Raw genomic sequence first — 16,186 nt, forward strand, 5'->3', positions numbered from 1 at the left:
CGGACGCGGTGTGGAAGCTACAATATTTTCGAATTTATTGTCTAAATATTGATTTGTAATGATTAAAAATAACTTATTTACTATTCCGAATTTACAACGTGACTATCAAGAGTCAACTTGTTTTATTTATTTTTCTTCATGAAAATGCGGAAAAATAATTGAAAACTACGTAATTTTAATAGATTTTATGATTACATACTTTTTATTACAGTTAAAATTATCTGAATGTAAATAACATTAAGTACTTTAAACATTATACAACGATAATACGATTCAAAACATGAAAAAAGAAAGAGATGGCGTCATATAATTCCTTAGAGGATGAAAAAAAATCCAGGTCTAAGTATAATTCATACAGCGTTATTTCTTTCCTGTTTTCAGTAAGGAATAGACAATATTGGGAAATCATTCGTTCTTTTAATCACTTTAGCAATAATACATTACTTGGTTGACAGGTTTGTCATGGTACGAGCTAACTCTATGATAAGCTTACATTAAGCTTACATTGAAATAAGATTGTTTTTGGAAAGGTTATGGTTTGTTGGCCGTATCCATTGACACCCCGCGACACGCGTACTATGTATAACACTTTCATTGTTATATCTGTTTAGTTTATTATATTTCTTCCTCTTTGTCTTTTGCACAATGTTGTCTTCTTATAACCGTTGTTTTCACTACCTTGGTTTACCTGGAAGAGATTACTTTTAGAGATAAGTCCGCCTTTGCTTACCTTCTCTATTTAATATTACTTTGTATTTTTTTATGTAATAAAGTATAATTTTTGCTCGACATGTTTCGGACCAGTCCGTAGTCCTCATCCATCAGCTTCATGAGCTTCCGCGATGGTGGCACGACGACAACAGCTTTCGTTTTTCTTTTTGTTTTCACTTAAATTCGTGAGTTAACCGTTAATTTAGTGAATTAGTGTATTTAAAATTATCAAAGATCAAAGAGTAACTTTCGTAACTTAATTATATTATAATGTACTTTGTTCAAGTGGATATAAATATTTAGTAAGGAACAGCCGATTTTGTTAGAGGGGTTTTCAGAGAAAATGTTGATGTATAAATTGAAAGTGCCACCCCCCTTCGGATATAATTCATTAAGATACCACTCGGCTTCGGTATAGTAGGATACTTTATAATAATAATAGTAATTATAATAATTTATATCGTTTTATGTGTATTTTATAAATAAAATTCATTTATTTTCATGTCTTTTTCATTGTAATCAAATGCATTGTCATTTCCAATCATAAACTTTTAATTTCTTAAAAAACAACAACACAACTATTATTTTTAGTAGCAGTACACCTCTTTGTGAAAGAGTTTGACAGGGAAGTACTGCCACCTTACCTATTTCTGCCGCTCTGAATGGCAATGCCAACTGTTATGGACAGGCGTGTCGCTTACTCCCAGCCCTCGACTTGTTCGTCCCGTCACTATTCACTACACGTATCATAAAAAAATATTTAATAAATTAAAATTAAAGTAAATTTCCCACTAAATGGTCAAATTAGGAATCGAATCTGGGACCTTATCATTCAGCTCCCACAGTAATAATAATAATAACGCACACACTCAACATAGCCCCGCACTAGGGAAACCCTGTGTCGCGGGTGCCATGGACACATACATAAACAACCACAAGTTACACCCAAACTCACGAGAGAAATAACGTAGGCCATACTAATATTTCTTCCTACCCGGGAATCCAACCTGGGACATCTGCGTGGCAGTCCGGCATGGTAACCGTTCGGCACAGGCAGTTAAACAGTTAAAACCGTACGCCACGACGCCGTACGGCTTTAACTCGTACGCCACCGAAGTCGTCAGTTTTGTTACATTTTGTATTATTATTTAATGTTTTCATTTTTCGTTTAACGATGTCAATGTAATTTCTCATACTTTGACGTGCTGTATAGTTCATAATGTACACGACAGTGCCGTACGAGTACTTTAATAAATACAATAGTACATGTAAATTTTATGTGATTGTTGATATAGATTACATAACAATATATAATAACGCACACACTCATTGCCCCGCACTAGAGAAATTTTGTATCGTGCGTGCCATGGACACACACATAGGCAACCACAAATTACACCCGTACTCACGAGAGAAATAAATGTAAGCAATACAAATATTTCTCCTCGCCAGGGAATCGAACTCCTGACCTCTGCGTAGCAGTCCGACATTATGACCGCCGACTACAGAGGCAGTTTTATGACATTCGTGGTTTTTTAATAAATGATTTATCTCTACAAGACTCTTACCAAGACACGATTGGAGTTATAATTATCCCTATATATCAGCCAACCCGTGATCATGGAGCGTGTAACCGTTACGAAATATCGTAGATAATAATGAAGAAGTCCTACCATAAATTTGTAACTAATGGTAATCCTGACCATGAATAACATTATTAATAGAACAAGAAAGACCTGTGAGCAACTTTTGAAGTTATTTACTAAGTCAGGTACCATTACAGATACCAAAAGCGGACAAGAGATGTCGCTGTATTAATTACAAAATTTATTTTATTGTTGTTTAACTAAAATTATATTTTTATATGTATTTTTTATTACTGCACTAAATTGTCATTATCATTGATAGTAGCAATCTTGTCTACGGAAGTACTGCCATCCTAACTACTTTTGCCGCCAAGCGGTAATGTCAGCATTACTGTGTTCCAGTTTTGAAGTGAAGGGTGTTGGTGAAATTACAGGCACATGGTACTTATCAACTTTCAGGGTCACGGGCGCAGTGGCAGTGCCCCCCAGATCTTGGCAATTTAAAGCTCTGAGTGACACTGCAACTGTTATGGACAGGCGTGTAGCATACCATCGGTAATTTTAGTAAGGCAACATTGATCCTTAATGATAGAACGAGTTAATGCCATCACCGCCATTTCATTGACATTCTATTGGGACTCCACTGCCATTGCAACTAGATTTTAGAATAACAAATATTATCATAATTGCAATATGGTCATAGTGAAGTGTGAATTACAATGACCACTGAAAATTTCAAGAAAATTAGCAGACTTTTGGCCCAGATGTACTGGTCTTTTTTTTTGGTCGTTTTTATTTTATTTATTTATTTATGCTCATAAATACCATACCTTATACATAATAATAAAGCACTAATTACCAAAATTATTTACACGTGTTGTCTGCGACGTGTGAAGCAACGTGAGTGTCCGGGTAACCGGCCTCGGAAACGTCGGTACTTGACACCCTTCGGCATTCGGTCAAAACTACTCCTTCATTAAGGTTTTATAATAAGTATCATACGATATGAGTTGAGGAAATACACGTTTAGCGACAGCTTGCGACTTTTAAGCCTTTTGTCTTACTGTAGTCTATTATTTTTAATTCGCCACATCACAGCCCTATCAATAGATATTAACGACGACAACAACAACGTCCTCTTATCTTTTATTTAGGCTCCAAAGCTTTTTGCCGACCTCAGTCGTCGGAGTGCGCACCGGTTTTCATGGAGTAGTCATCTCTGAGGTCCCGGGTTTGATCCCCGGCCGGGTAAATATAGAAAACTAAATTTTCCATACTATCCGGTCTGGGTGTTTGTTGTGCTGTTTTGTTCCCGGTTTCCATAACACAAGTACTTTAGTTACTTACTTTGAGATCAAAGCAACGTAGTTTAATACTTATATTTATTAATTTATTGCCCAATATGAAAGCTTACAGTCCCGTGTTTTCCAGGTGGTGTTTTTCAAGAACGCTCAGCGCATTATGAAGTACGTGCGCGAACGGGATCCGCCTTTCGAATTATACAATATCACTGGAGCCGAAATCAATGTAAGTTCTATCGATTTGAACAACATTTACGTATTCAAGTAAATGTTCTTTGTGGGGAAAAATTCCAAGTACCTACAAATAAACATGAATCAAATTTAGCGTATCAAAACGTTAAACGAAGATATGCAAATTATCTTAATAACAATAATAATAATACAATCGTTCTTTATTTTAACACAAGGATCAGATCGACAGTAAATGCGAAAGTGCAGAGCCGTCAACACCGCCTTATTTCAATGCGAGCCTAGGTTTTAGGAAGTGAGGTATGAGGGGTCGCCCTTTTCCTCCATCCTCTAAGCACCAAGGTCGTCTAAACATCAGACTGTAAAGTAGGAATGTCATCAATTCAATTACACAAAGTTGCGTTCAGGAATTCAAAAGTAGAAGGAAACTTTTCTATTACATACAGATCTCACAAAATGGAAATATCTTTAAAAGAACATCGTTCGTTACCGATGATAAATCAACCCGTGTACTGTTTTTATTTTTTACAAGAGTTTTTCCTTTGACATTTTTTACTTTGTAAGTGACCTTATTAAGGTTGTTTCCCATTCTTATTTCATGTCGTATTTGGAAGAGATAGAGTCCAAAATAAAGAATGATACACTTTGCTCACCATTGGACGCCAAGGGTGATCGATTCAAGGAAAATGGTTTGGAATATAACTCCTTTACCTGTTCTTTAGTAATATTTTTATTAGAAAATGTAGAAAAGGCAATGGACCGTAGTACTTTGATTGTTCATACAAAAGCGATAATAATATCATCAGCGCTAAAATTAATTTCCAGACCACAGGTTATTGTGGTCTGGAAATTAATGTGTGAAATGTGTGTTACTCGTACTAAAGCAAACAACGACCAGGTTAACTAATTTTGTTATACTCTGTATTCGTAATATCTAAATTCTCTATGACGTTTATGATACCGCACTTTTGGTGTAATTATGGCCAACTGAAAAATAGCAACTTTTCGGGAGAACGTTATAAAGAGTCTACAAAGAAAATTTGGCTACAACTTTTATAAAAAAAAGGGAAAGCTATAAAATTTAACACATAAGGTCAGGTGAGGTAAGTGGGACACCAGTGGGTCTTGAAGCCTTAACTCATAATATAAAGAGTTTATCACTATTTTCTCAGTCTATTTTTATCAGTCGATAAAACAGACAAACGAATTTCGTTTAAACGATTTTAAAAAGATGTCGCTATGATGCTCCAAATTCAAAAGGCGCAACAAACAAATTTGACAGTTGTGAAATCTTGAGAACACGAGAACCTTTGCAAGAAATATATGCGATGAATTTTCCTCTTACCCCCTCTTTCGGGGGAGAGAAACGTACAATTTGCATTTTTTCGACATATACATCGTAAGTATTGAATTTAACGTAATGATTACATGTTGAAACATATTAAGCTGATAGACAATGGCATTCCTATAAGACTTTATCTGTTGTTTCTAGAGCTCAAAACATTTGACTCAAAATAAAGTATTTTCTTACCCCGCCTGACAATACATAATTTGTTTGTAGTTCGTATTATTTTTTTGACTTCCATATTGTGATAAAAGTTTCGAGTAGCACAAAATACCTACTATTTTAATACTACACTAAAATGTACTCTCACTAAATCAACTATTGTCTATCTATCTTGTAAGTCAAGATTATAAGTCATATTTAAATCTGTTGGGTATAGCCTTTATATTCGCTAATATATTTTTTAAACTGTTTAATAAAATACAATAAAAGTTTTTCTATAAAATATTTATTATGTATAAGTAAAATAATAATAATAGTAACGTTTATTCCTCCACAAAAATATGTACATATAGTTCTTAGTAATTTAAGATACACGCAATAACTTATTTTTGGGAGTTGGTGCTTGTTAAAGGCTTAACGCCTGTACTATAAGTCGCCAGGCTCGCACCCTTGGAAATGACACATGACAATCTTAAGGTATTACTAAGATTAATTGTTTATAAAGGAAAAACATTTAAATAGTGAAAAAATACATTTGACATTATTGAACTATATACACCTAAAAGATCAAACTTAAATTAAAATTAAATTTAAAAACTTTCTTGCACGTAAAAGATATTTGACTATGAGTGCGTGTTGTATTATGTGTGTGTGCGTAGTTACGGATATAAATATATATATATAGTGCATTGTACAGAAAACATCCCAGGAAACAGAAAAATCTACGAGTGAAGGCAGTCCTGAGATGGTCAGAAGTAGCCATTATGCAATGTCGTCTATTAGAGGCGCTGTCGTATGGAGTGAGGGAATGTTGCTTTAAAACAGTCCAGAGAACGAATAACTGTCTAACAGTTAGAACTTCACAGAAAGAGTAAAGATCTCTCGTTGGGAACCGGTAGGGTTTGAAGCAGGCAAGCTTTAGTAAAGCTCTTTGTGCTCTTTCTATAAGAATAAAATTACCTTTAGCAGCCCCACCCCAACTAGTAATGCAATAGGTTAGTAAACTTTGTACTAGAGCAAGATACACCATTTTCATGATGTTGACGTCTGCGACATGACGAAGACATTTAAAAATATAAATTAGCTTACGGATGCGCGCTGACAGTAGATGTATGTATTGTCTAAAGTAGAGTGTAGAGTCAAATAGCAAACCAAGATATTTTATGCTTTTGACAGTTTTCAAAACGTCAGCCTCAGATCCCGGCACCTGGGTGGAGATAACAGTAAACTTAAGATAGTTTGCGGTAGAGTATGTTTACGTATAGAAAAAGGCACCACTCTAGTCTTGTCCACATTAAGTGTGAGCAGATAGTCTTCTAGCCACTCCCTCACCACGTCAAAGCCCGACTGGGCGGATTGATAAACTTCATCCCAATTTACCCCGGTGAATATAAGTGCAGTGTCATCAGTATATGAGAAATTTTTACAGTTTTGAAGTTGTAAATTACAAAGGTCATCAATTTACACCAGGAAAAGAGTAGGACCCAGAATACTGCCCTGAGGGACCCCAAAGGTGAAAGGTTGGGAAACGCTAGTATAATCACCAATTCTAACACACTGGAACCTACCTGTGAGATAGCTCTCAAAAATGTTTCACTGCAAGCCCCTTAGTCCCAATGCCTGGAGCTTATGCAGAAGTCGGGGTATCGAAATAGTATCAAAGGCCTTAGCCAAATCCAAAAACACACCAAGATACCCGTACCGCTTATCCAAGCTGACAACAACATGATCGACCAAATTATGGACTGCGTCAGAAGTGGTTCTACCCCTTCGAAACCCGTACTGATTATCTGATAGAAATTGGCCAGTTTCCAGATAATTTACCAACCTATTATTTAGAATGCGCTCGAGGATCTTTGAAAAGGCTGGCAGGACAGAGATGGGCCTATAATTGTTTAAAAGTTTTCAATCGTTTGAATTGGTCAGGAAAGACTCACGTAGAACTACTCAAATTACATATATAAGAGAGCGGCGGTATAATAAGGTATTTGTATCGTCTTAATAAATTTCCAGAAATGCCATCCCATCCTATTGCACAATCTGCTTTTAGAGTGTTAATTAAATGCTCTACCTCTTGTTCGTTCGTCTCCAATAAAACAAATGAATCACCACTGCATCGTTCAACCATGTAACGACTAGGATTAGAATGGTTCACCATATCTATAGAGTCCTGAGGTGTGTTTCCTACGTGTAACAGTGAATCATTCACAGCTTTATTTTTAGTTACATTGGTAACTTTACCAATGGCCTCCCATAGTTGTCGCCCATTTCCACAAGCCTTTCTGATTTCTTCCCTAACTAATCACCTTACTAAATACAAAATAAAAATACCTAACTAATCACTGATTACAGGTTTTTTACCACGATATGACTTTTTATTTAACTATCTTAGACGAGAGATCGCCCAGGGAAATACTGCCACCTTACCTATTTCTGCCGCCAAGCGGTAATGTGAGCGTTACTGCGTTACGGTTTTGAAGGGTGCTGGTAAAATTACAGGCACGTGGGTCATCTCAACTTATGTCTCAGGGTGACGGGCACAGTGGCAGTGTCCCTCAGATCTTTGCGGTTTAAAGCTCAAAGTGGCACTGCAACTGCAACCATCAGGCGCACGTCTTGTAATCTCCGTATCTTATCTTTTGTAATCCGTCAAATAATATCATAAAAAAAAGTTACATATTTGAATGAAATCTGTAACTGGTGACAATTAATCGTTTAGTTAATAATTGAACACAATATTATTTAAGCCGCTCAAAAGAAGTGTTTTTGAGCAGATGTAAATAAAATAAATACTTAGAACAATGTATCCTTTTGCTCATTTTGTTTTTCTTTTCTTTTAAGTATTCTACATAAAGTTATTTAAATAACAAAACCCGCTTCCCTTCAAGGATTTGTTTAATTAGTGTTTGTAATAAAGAAGTCGCATTGTATTGTGCAAAACACGATCACCGTTTTTTCCCGGTTATCGTTTCAATCATGTTTGTTTTTATTGTATTCAGACTTACATTTAAATAAATATATTAAGCCACATAATTACGCATCCTTCAGGGAACAATGACATAAGTGGAGTGACGTCAAACATGTTTAGTCAAGCTCTCCAATTCCTGTAACTCTATCCACTAATATTGTAGATAGAGTTACAATAATTGGAGAGGATGTGGGTTATATTTTTCTGCACCCAATGGAGCAATAAACGTTTTTGATGTGACTCCGCTTATACCATTCTTTCATGAGAGGTGCGATATGTCTTCCTTAGTAATAATAAATACTTGTTTTATTGTGTTTGTAGCTAATGAAACTGACGCCAACATCGATAACTTTGGACAAGATGGATTTCACCGCATCGGGGTCGTACGCGTGTGAAGTTGCCATCGAGACTCCGCTCTTCTACTCCAAAGTGTCCAGGATACATGAACTTACAGTAATTGGTGAGTAAAGTTATTGTTATTTTAAAGCCCCAGCACCAAATCATCTCCACTTCACCAATATATAAATGACTGATAAACGACCTTAAAGTTGTGTAGTATACATATGTACATATATTTTAAAGGCGACATTGGTGGACTCCGTCCGCGCAACGGCCACTGCTTTTGAATCTTTAATGTATAGGTACAAGGCGTCCATCATAATTAAGTCCGTATCTTTTTTTAACTTTAAATCCGTTTCTCAATATTCTATTTTGAAACAAGGTAGTACTAATGGCCATGTACTGAACACTTAAATGGATCTGAATTTTTAATCTCAAAGCAAAATTTCAAAAAGTTTAAAGCAGTTCACAACAATTACTAAAAGTATGCATTATCACTAGTAGACGAATTAGCACAGAAATCAACCATTTAGAACAAACTATTTAGATTTCTGTGCTTTAAACCTAAAATTCACTTTTTCCCGTAAGTATCTGTTGAAATATGGAAGCAATTTTTGAAAATATATTTTTTCTTCTACGGTGGAAATTCGCGCTCAACTGTGAAACGCACAGGTGTGAACATGTAATCACTAAGCGAGATTAAATTTTAATAAACTCGTAAGACAAGCATTTTTCCACCGGCGAGGAGAGACGAGATGAGTCTAGACGAGGATTGAAATTTGTATGAAAAGATTTTAGTTTTCTCTTAGCGCATCTTCAACGGAAATAGTTTTGAATTGATTAATATACCTACTTATTCGTATTATATTGAAGCATATTGATGCTACATAGAATTAATTTAACTCAGTTACAAAAAGACGATTCACGCGATGTTATGCGCGTGTCGGCGCGAGCTCACGGTGGCTACTAATATCAATAGCGAGATTGTGAGATATGTAGATTTAAGATTATAAAAATTACTTTTCTGCAAATAATTGCAGAGCGCCCTGCAGTCGAACTTGTAAAATTTATCAACCACGTAATTTACTCTTTAAGTATTTAATTTTTTTTAATAAAATTACCGCTATTGCGGTTGACAACATAAGTTGTCAACCGCAATAGCGGTAATTTTCGGCGGAAACAAGTAGGCGAGATATGGAATCTCGCCTCGTCTCGCCTCGTCGAATGCACCGTTAGATTATTCGAATCTGACTACCATATCAACAATCTGAACTTAAATTAATAAGTCCGTGCGACTAACATTTAATTAAACTTTTTAAATAGCGCCTTGTTACACCTCTGAAGTGAGATGGCATTGCATTTTGTCTGCTCATAATGAATATTCCGTTTCAGAAACTCACGTCCATCAGAACATTGCAAACTTCAATGAGAACCGTTTTGAAACTTCGCATAGAAAAGTTTGGTTTCAAAAATAATACGAGTTTATCTTTATATAGGTACTATACCTCAATATTAAAATTGACCGAATCAATGATAACATAAAATTATGATAAATTGTAACTATACACCAGGTTACTCAGAACGTCATCTATATAAATATACATTTTAAAAAATACACTGTAATGTTTGTATTATCATACCATTATCCTTCATTATCCATACATTGCCGTCATATTATGTCATTATCAACGCGATATCGTGTTTATATTTCTATTTTTAATTTGAAAAGTACATAATCAATAAAGCAATTACCCCGGCAACACTCTTTTTTTTATGTTTGGATTTCGTTCGAATGAAAAAAATACCACATTGTTGTTACCGGAAATGTATGTAATCCGTCATTGTATACAATTCCTAGAAAATGTATGTAATTCCTAAAATCGCACGGAAATGTGTAAAATAAATTATATCAGACACATTTCCTAGGAAATCTATACATTTCCTAAATAGCAATCGGAAATGTAAAACATTTGAGATTTCAATGGGTACGCGGGGATAGCGGGGCGAGGGGAGGGTATTGATTCGTCTGATCAGGCGATCGCGCTAACTGCCGCGTAAACTGTCAGTGCGTACGCGCGTCCTAGTCCTTCTGGGCAGAAACGAATCGGATTATTTAGGTTAAGTTAGGTTTTTTTTATACAAACGCGGAAGTCCCTCTGGGCAGAAACGAATTGGACTATTTAGGTTAAGTTAGGTTTTTTTTTTATACAAATGCGGAAGTCCCTCTGGGCAGAAACGAATCGAATTATTTAGATTAAGTTAGGTTTTTTATACAAACGCGGAAGTCCCTCTGGGCAATGAGTGCTTTAACAAAAAATATTATTCTCATTTTAACAACGAAAAATTATTTTTATACATTTCCTAATACGATATTGGAATTATATACAATTCCTAGGAATTGTACACATTTTCTAGGACATTTATGTAACAAATAGTTTTTGAAACAATATTTTATACATTTCCTAGATAGCTTCGGAGTTGTATACATAGGATTTGTATACAATTCCTAGATTTCATATATTTCCGGTAACATATACATTACATTACCTGATCATCAATACGTTTGATTAATACCGCGTTGGTGTTTTTTAAAAAGGGCGTAAGCGACATTTTGTAGATTTTCCTGGGGAGGATGTTTTAGTTTTTCACGAATGTTTTAAAATCGAGATCAAAACAAGACGTAAATTTGAAACCTGTTTCAAAAACTGAAAACTGTTTCGAAATTGCGCTTTCGCCCTTTCTACAAAACACCGACGATAAGTGAAATTTTGAAAACTCTCGTATTTAAGCATAAAATTATTGTCTTATTGCGTTATTATGATTGTGACTGCAAAAATGACGCGCGTGTCACGACAGTGGCCATGCAATTGCCCTTCTAAATACTTCATGAAAATTAGTAGTGGCGCGACTGCAGCGCCACAGTGTAGTGCTACTGCAGCGCTTCTGTAAGCGTCCAATTTGAAAGCGCCGTAAGACTCTCTCCTGAAAAGTTTTAGTTTTTGCAGGTATAGCCTTATTACACCAAGGAGCAAATTGTATATACTGGAATTGAAAGCATTCAATCAAAGGACACTGTATTATCGCTATTGACAATTTAGCGTTGCTTGTCTCAATCCCCAGTATTTTTTTTCAGCGCGAATAAGTTGACTATACCAGAAATATCTAGAGATATTTGGAAAGGAACAAAACGTATAAGTAGCATCGGAAGAGAAAGGTTCCACTCGTCGCTGTATAACTTGTTATTCAACTTTAGTTCCATAGAAACAACAACATTACCGTAAATAGTAGTTATTTGCTATGGTCCCGAAGTTGTAAACTTTCTGCAAACAATTAACACACTCCACCACATACCAGGGTTGAAGCACCAAAAGGGTTCTTGTGTTGTTATATAGAAACTTATTATTATGTAGAAACTCGTTGACTCCATTTGAAAATATTCACAATAACTTTTGGGTGATTTTCTTATAAAAGCCAATCATATATTTTTTTATTGCAGTTCGCCAAAAATTTCGTCCAAAGATAAAAATAAAACACAAAAAGCTGACATCGACCGAATATTTGGACGCAACGTGTCAGAGCACCCCTGCGCACCCCCCACCGCACCTCACCTGGTTCATAAATAACGAGAAGGTAACATCTGCGAGTTAAGTCAAAAAGTGTGTCGTTTCAATCTTTGTGCTGGTTACTGTTTTAAAAAAGAATATTTCATTAATTCGTGCTATATTGGATAGCGTTACGACATGGTTACAGCGATTTAAAATCAAATTATCTTCACTAAAAATAATTCATCTAAACATTAACATATAAAAATTAATTCGATTCGGCTGGAGTCGAATCAGCGCCTTTATTATACAGTGACTGACGTTCTTCCAACTTAGCTACGGAACGCACCAGCACATCTTACAAATTTTTGCAGATCTTTGTTTTTCATTTATAATTCGTGTTTTGCTGCAGCGCATTCTGTGAGAAATGTATGAAAGTTTTTCTCCTTTAAGTGATATTCAATAAACTTAATAATATTACAATAGTTTTGTAATATTATTAGTTTTTAGTAGCAGCAGAGCTCCTCGTGAAAGAGTTCGTCTAAGGAAGTACTGCCGCCTTACTTATTTCCACCGCCAAGCGGTAATGTAAATATCACTGCGTTCCGGTTTGGAAGAGGGTGCTGGTGAAATCACAGGCACATGGGACTGATCTTTGCGATTTAAAGCTCTGAGTGGCACTGCAACTGCTATGGATAGGCGTGTCGCTTACCACCAGGCGCACGACTTATTTGTTTCGTCACTTGGATTATAAAAAGAAATTCATTTATTCAAAGGTCCCTTGATGATTTTTGCCAGTAATTGTAACAACTAATAAACGAAGCAATTTAATAGCTTAGTAGACAAATTAATGTCAAGTCTGTTCTAGGATAAAGATTCATTAAAGAAAATTAAGAATTTATCGACGCATGAAAAAATTGGAAATTTTGCCATTTCTCTAGTCGAAAAACAGTGAATAATATGGAATAACCGAATAGTTTGTACCAAAATTATAAGCCTAATATCAAATTTCTGATAAATAAATACAACACGTAAATTTGAAGGTATTCTGGGTTATAGGTTGTATTCATCGGAAATTTAATACTATACACGTGTAAAAGTAATTGGCCTAAATAGGAAAATACGATACAAAGTAACAAAACAGTCATACATATGGTTGTATCTAATTTTTAGTAGCCATAGAGCACCTTGTGAAAAAGTTCTGGACGAACTGGAACCGCCACCTTACTTATTTCTGCCGCCAAGCAGTCATGTGAGCATTAATGCGTTCCGGTTTTAAAGGATAAGCCTCCGTTTACACAGCATTACACTGCACGTATTTTTGCAGTACTCGATAAACGTATTCAGTCATGTGCGTTATTTGCAGTACAAACGACGACGTGTAAACGCCATAGTTTATTATATTCAGATTTATACTGCAAAAAAAGTGCAATGCAATGCCCTGTGAACAGGGGATAAGGGTGCTGGTGAAATTACAAGCACATGAGAGAGAAAATGAGACTTGTCAACTTGTGTCTCAGGGCGATAGGCATAGTGGCAGTGTTCATCAGATCTTTGCGGTTTATAGCTCTGAGTGGCAAGTGCTATGGTCCAGCGAGTCGCTTACCACCAGCCGCCCAACTTCTTACTCCTGTCACTTAGTATCTTAAAAAATTAAAAATAAATAAAATAATCCTCTTTATTTTTAGCCTTGACACTCATTTATCAATTTTTCAACCTAATAGCTAGCCAGGCAGATTATATCAATTAATATACCAAAGTCATACCAAAGCTAAACATCTTTCGGATACGACACGAATTGATTCAGCCCTACTTTTACATATTTAAAAGCTTCCGCTTTTCACAAAACCTTCTCACTTTGATTTAAATATTAAACATTGTCTTCTAATTTAAAAAAAATTCAGAATGTTAAAAAGCTGGCAAGCAACATCAAAACAATTCACTTGATGGAAAACTGCCGCTTATAGACATTTGAAAGAAAGAAAAACGAAAAACTTTTTTACATTTTAATACTTAACACTAAAACAAAAAGTTATTATATAACTGAGTAATATTTAGTGAGCTAATATTATTCACTTTACTGAGGTAAACGTGTATTGCACAAAAGAAAAAAGAACACGGCACTGCAAAGTGTTTATCTCCTACGAGACAGACGCTGATTTTCAGTCGTTCCGGTTGCAACGTTGACCGAGTCTTATGAAAATGGGGCGTATGCTGTGTATATCCTCTGTTGTAGGCATAAATTACACATTGTTATAAAGACCTAACTCCCTAATAACATAAAGCGTTGTCAGTCGTGAGCAAAATATTTTAGTCGCTTAAGCCCGTATGGATTCTCCGTTCAATCCAGACACAGCAATTGTGCACGCTTAGCTCTTTCTTTAACACTTAAATTCTGTCTGGAAAATGGCGTCTTTGTGATATATCTCTATACCCGGAATCTTGAGTGGTCGCGCTGACAAAAATCAAATGAATACAATTTCTCTTGTCCTATTGCATGACGGTAATATTTTGTACACTTCTGACAGATGTTCATTGTAGAGAAATATCGCTGCCACTCTGGAAGCAGTAGACAGTGTGTTTGTCGTGGTTGTTTATTTTTAGTGTTTTTTTTTTTTTAAACTAGGTTTTATGTTTGCCGAAAATGTCTCGCTCCTCTCTCGCTATTGACGGACGGAGTAATTAGCTACATACTAACAACCATCATATAAATATTCTATCAAATTTTTAAGCGCATTCAGATATTTTTAAAATTTACTGTCTTCAATTCTGATTGTTAGAAACATAATAGCAATCTAAACCACCAATGCGTTTTTGTGTCGATTAAATTTTATAATTTTCTAGTGTAACATAAGAAAATCAATGTTATCTTTTGACAGGCACAGTACGTTCCCAAGAGCTGCAAAAACCGTTCCATAAAACTTAAAATTGTGCTTATTTCACACATATCTTAAGTTACTACTGTAAAATTATTATTTAACTATATAATTTCAAAAGCAGCATTTTGAGAAAAGACTGCAAAAATGATTTTGCGGTTATTTTGTAATTTTTGAGGTTAGTTATTAAAAAAATACATTTAACTTACTTTGCACGTTGGATATTAAAGAAATCTCTTCAGCCAATATAATTTTACTTTGTAAAATAAGCTATTGAAAAACGCATAAATTTATTTTTCATTGATAACAGCCGAAAGATTTTTTGTTATGAAATTTCAAAACACATTATTGAGCCTTGCAATGTTTTGATTTGGCTCGAAAGATATACTCTAAGGCAAACATTACTAACACTACATTATTGTACTTTTTAATACGGAACGAAACCTATACATATCTTGTTACTCATACTCCTACACAAAACAGGAAAAAAGTAGTATTAAAATGTTGTCCCAGTTGTTTGCAAGACGATTTTATTATTTCTTGGCAGGTCAATGATTTGTACACATAGTGTCGTTAGGATTCGAAGGTTATTTAAGATCTAATGGTATAGACAAGAAGAAAAGACGATTATAATAAAACAACTTAGTTTGGTCAAGAACACATTAAGATTTATCGATGTGATCAAGAGCTTTTCTCAACTTCATAACTTATGGCATAAAACAATAGTAGCAGAAGAGCTCCTTGTCAAAGAGTCCGTCCAAGGAAGTATTTAACCTTCACTTTACCTATTTCTGCTGCCAAGCATTCGTATTCGTTCCGAATCCGAGACTGTATAAATCCAGAAAACTCGGAACCACTTCGAATGTCGCTTATGCACTAAGTTCGATTTTGGAAGCAGTAAAGCTCCTTGTGAAAGAGTTCGTCCAGGGAAGTACTCGCACTTTACCTATTTATGCCCCCAAGCAGTAATGTGTTCACTGTGTTAACTGTGTTTCGGTTTTAAAGGGTGAGGCTGCTAGTGAAATTACAGGTACACGGGACTTATCACTTATGTCTCAGGGTGACGGGCGCAGCGGCGGTGCCCCTCAAATCTTTGCGATTTAAAGCTCTGAGTGGCACTGCAACTGTTATGGACAGGCGTGTAGCTTTACCATCAGGCACACGACT

At 35.4% G+C, this 16,186-nt stretch overlaps 1 protein-coding gene across 1 annotated transcript in view; it reads left to right on the forward strand.

Annotated features, from left to right (window-relative positions):
• Window positions 1-16,186, forward strand: part of LOC113227197 — a 138,665-nt gene that overhangs the window by 82,104 nt on the left and 40,375 nt on the right. The window contains exons 3-5 of the mRNA XM_026460082.1: window positions 3,729-3,824; window positions 8,584-8,722; window positions 12,098-12,231. Of these exons, the coding sequence (XP_026315867.1) occupies window positions 3,729-3,824; window positions 8,584-8,722; window positions 12,098-12,231 (369 nt within the window). The remainder of the gene's footprint in view (window positions 1-3,728; window positions 3,825-8,583; window positions 8,723-12,097; window positions 12,232-16,186) is intronic.

Source organism: Hyposmocoma kahamanoa, unplaced genomic scaffold (genome assembly GCF_003589595.1).
Source record: "Hyposmocoma kahamanoa isolate Upper Pololo Valley unplaced genomic scaffold, ASM358959v1 202, whole genome shotgun sequence".
Classification (NCBI taxonomy): Eukaryota; Metazoa; Arthropoda; class Insecta; order Lepidoptera; family Cosmopterigidae; genus Hyposmocoma; species Hyposmocoma kahamanoa.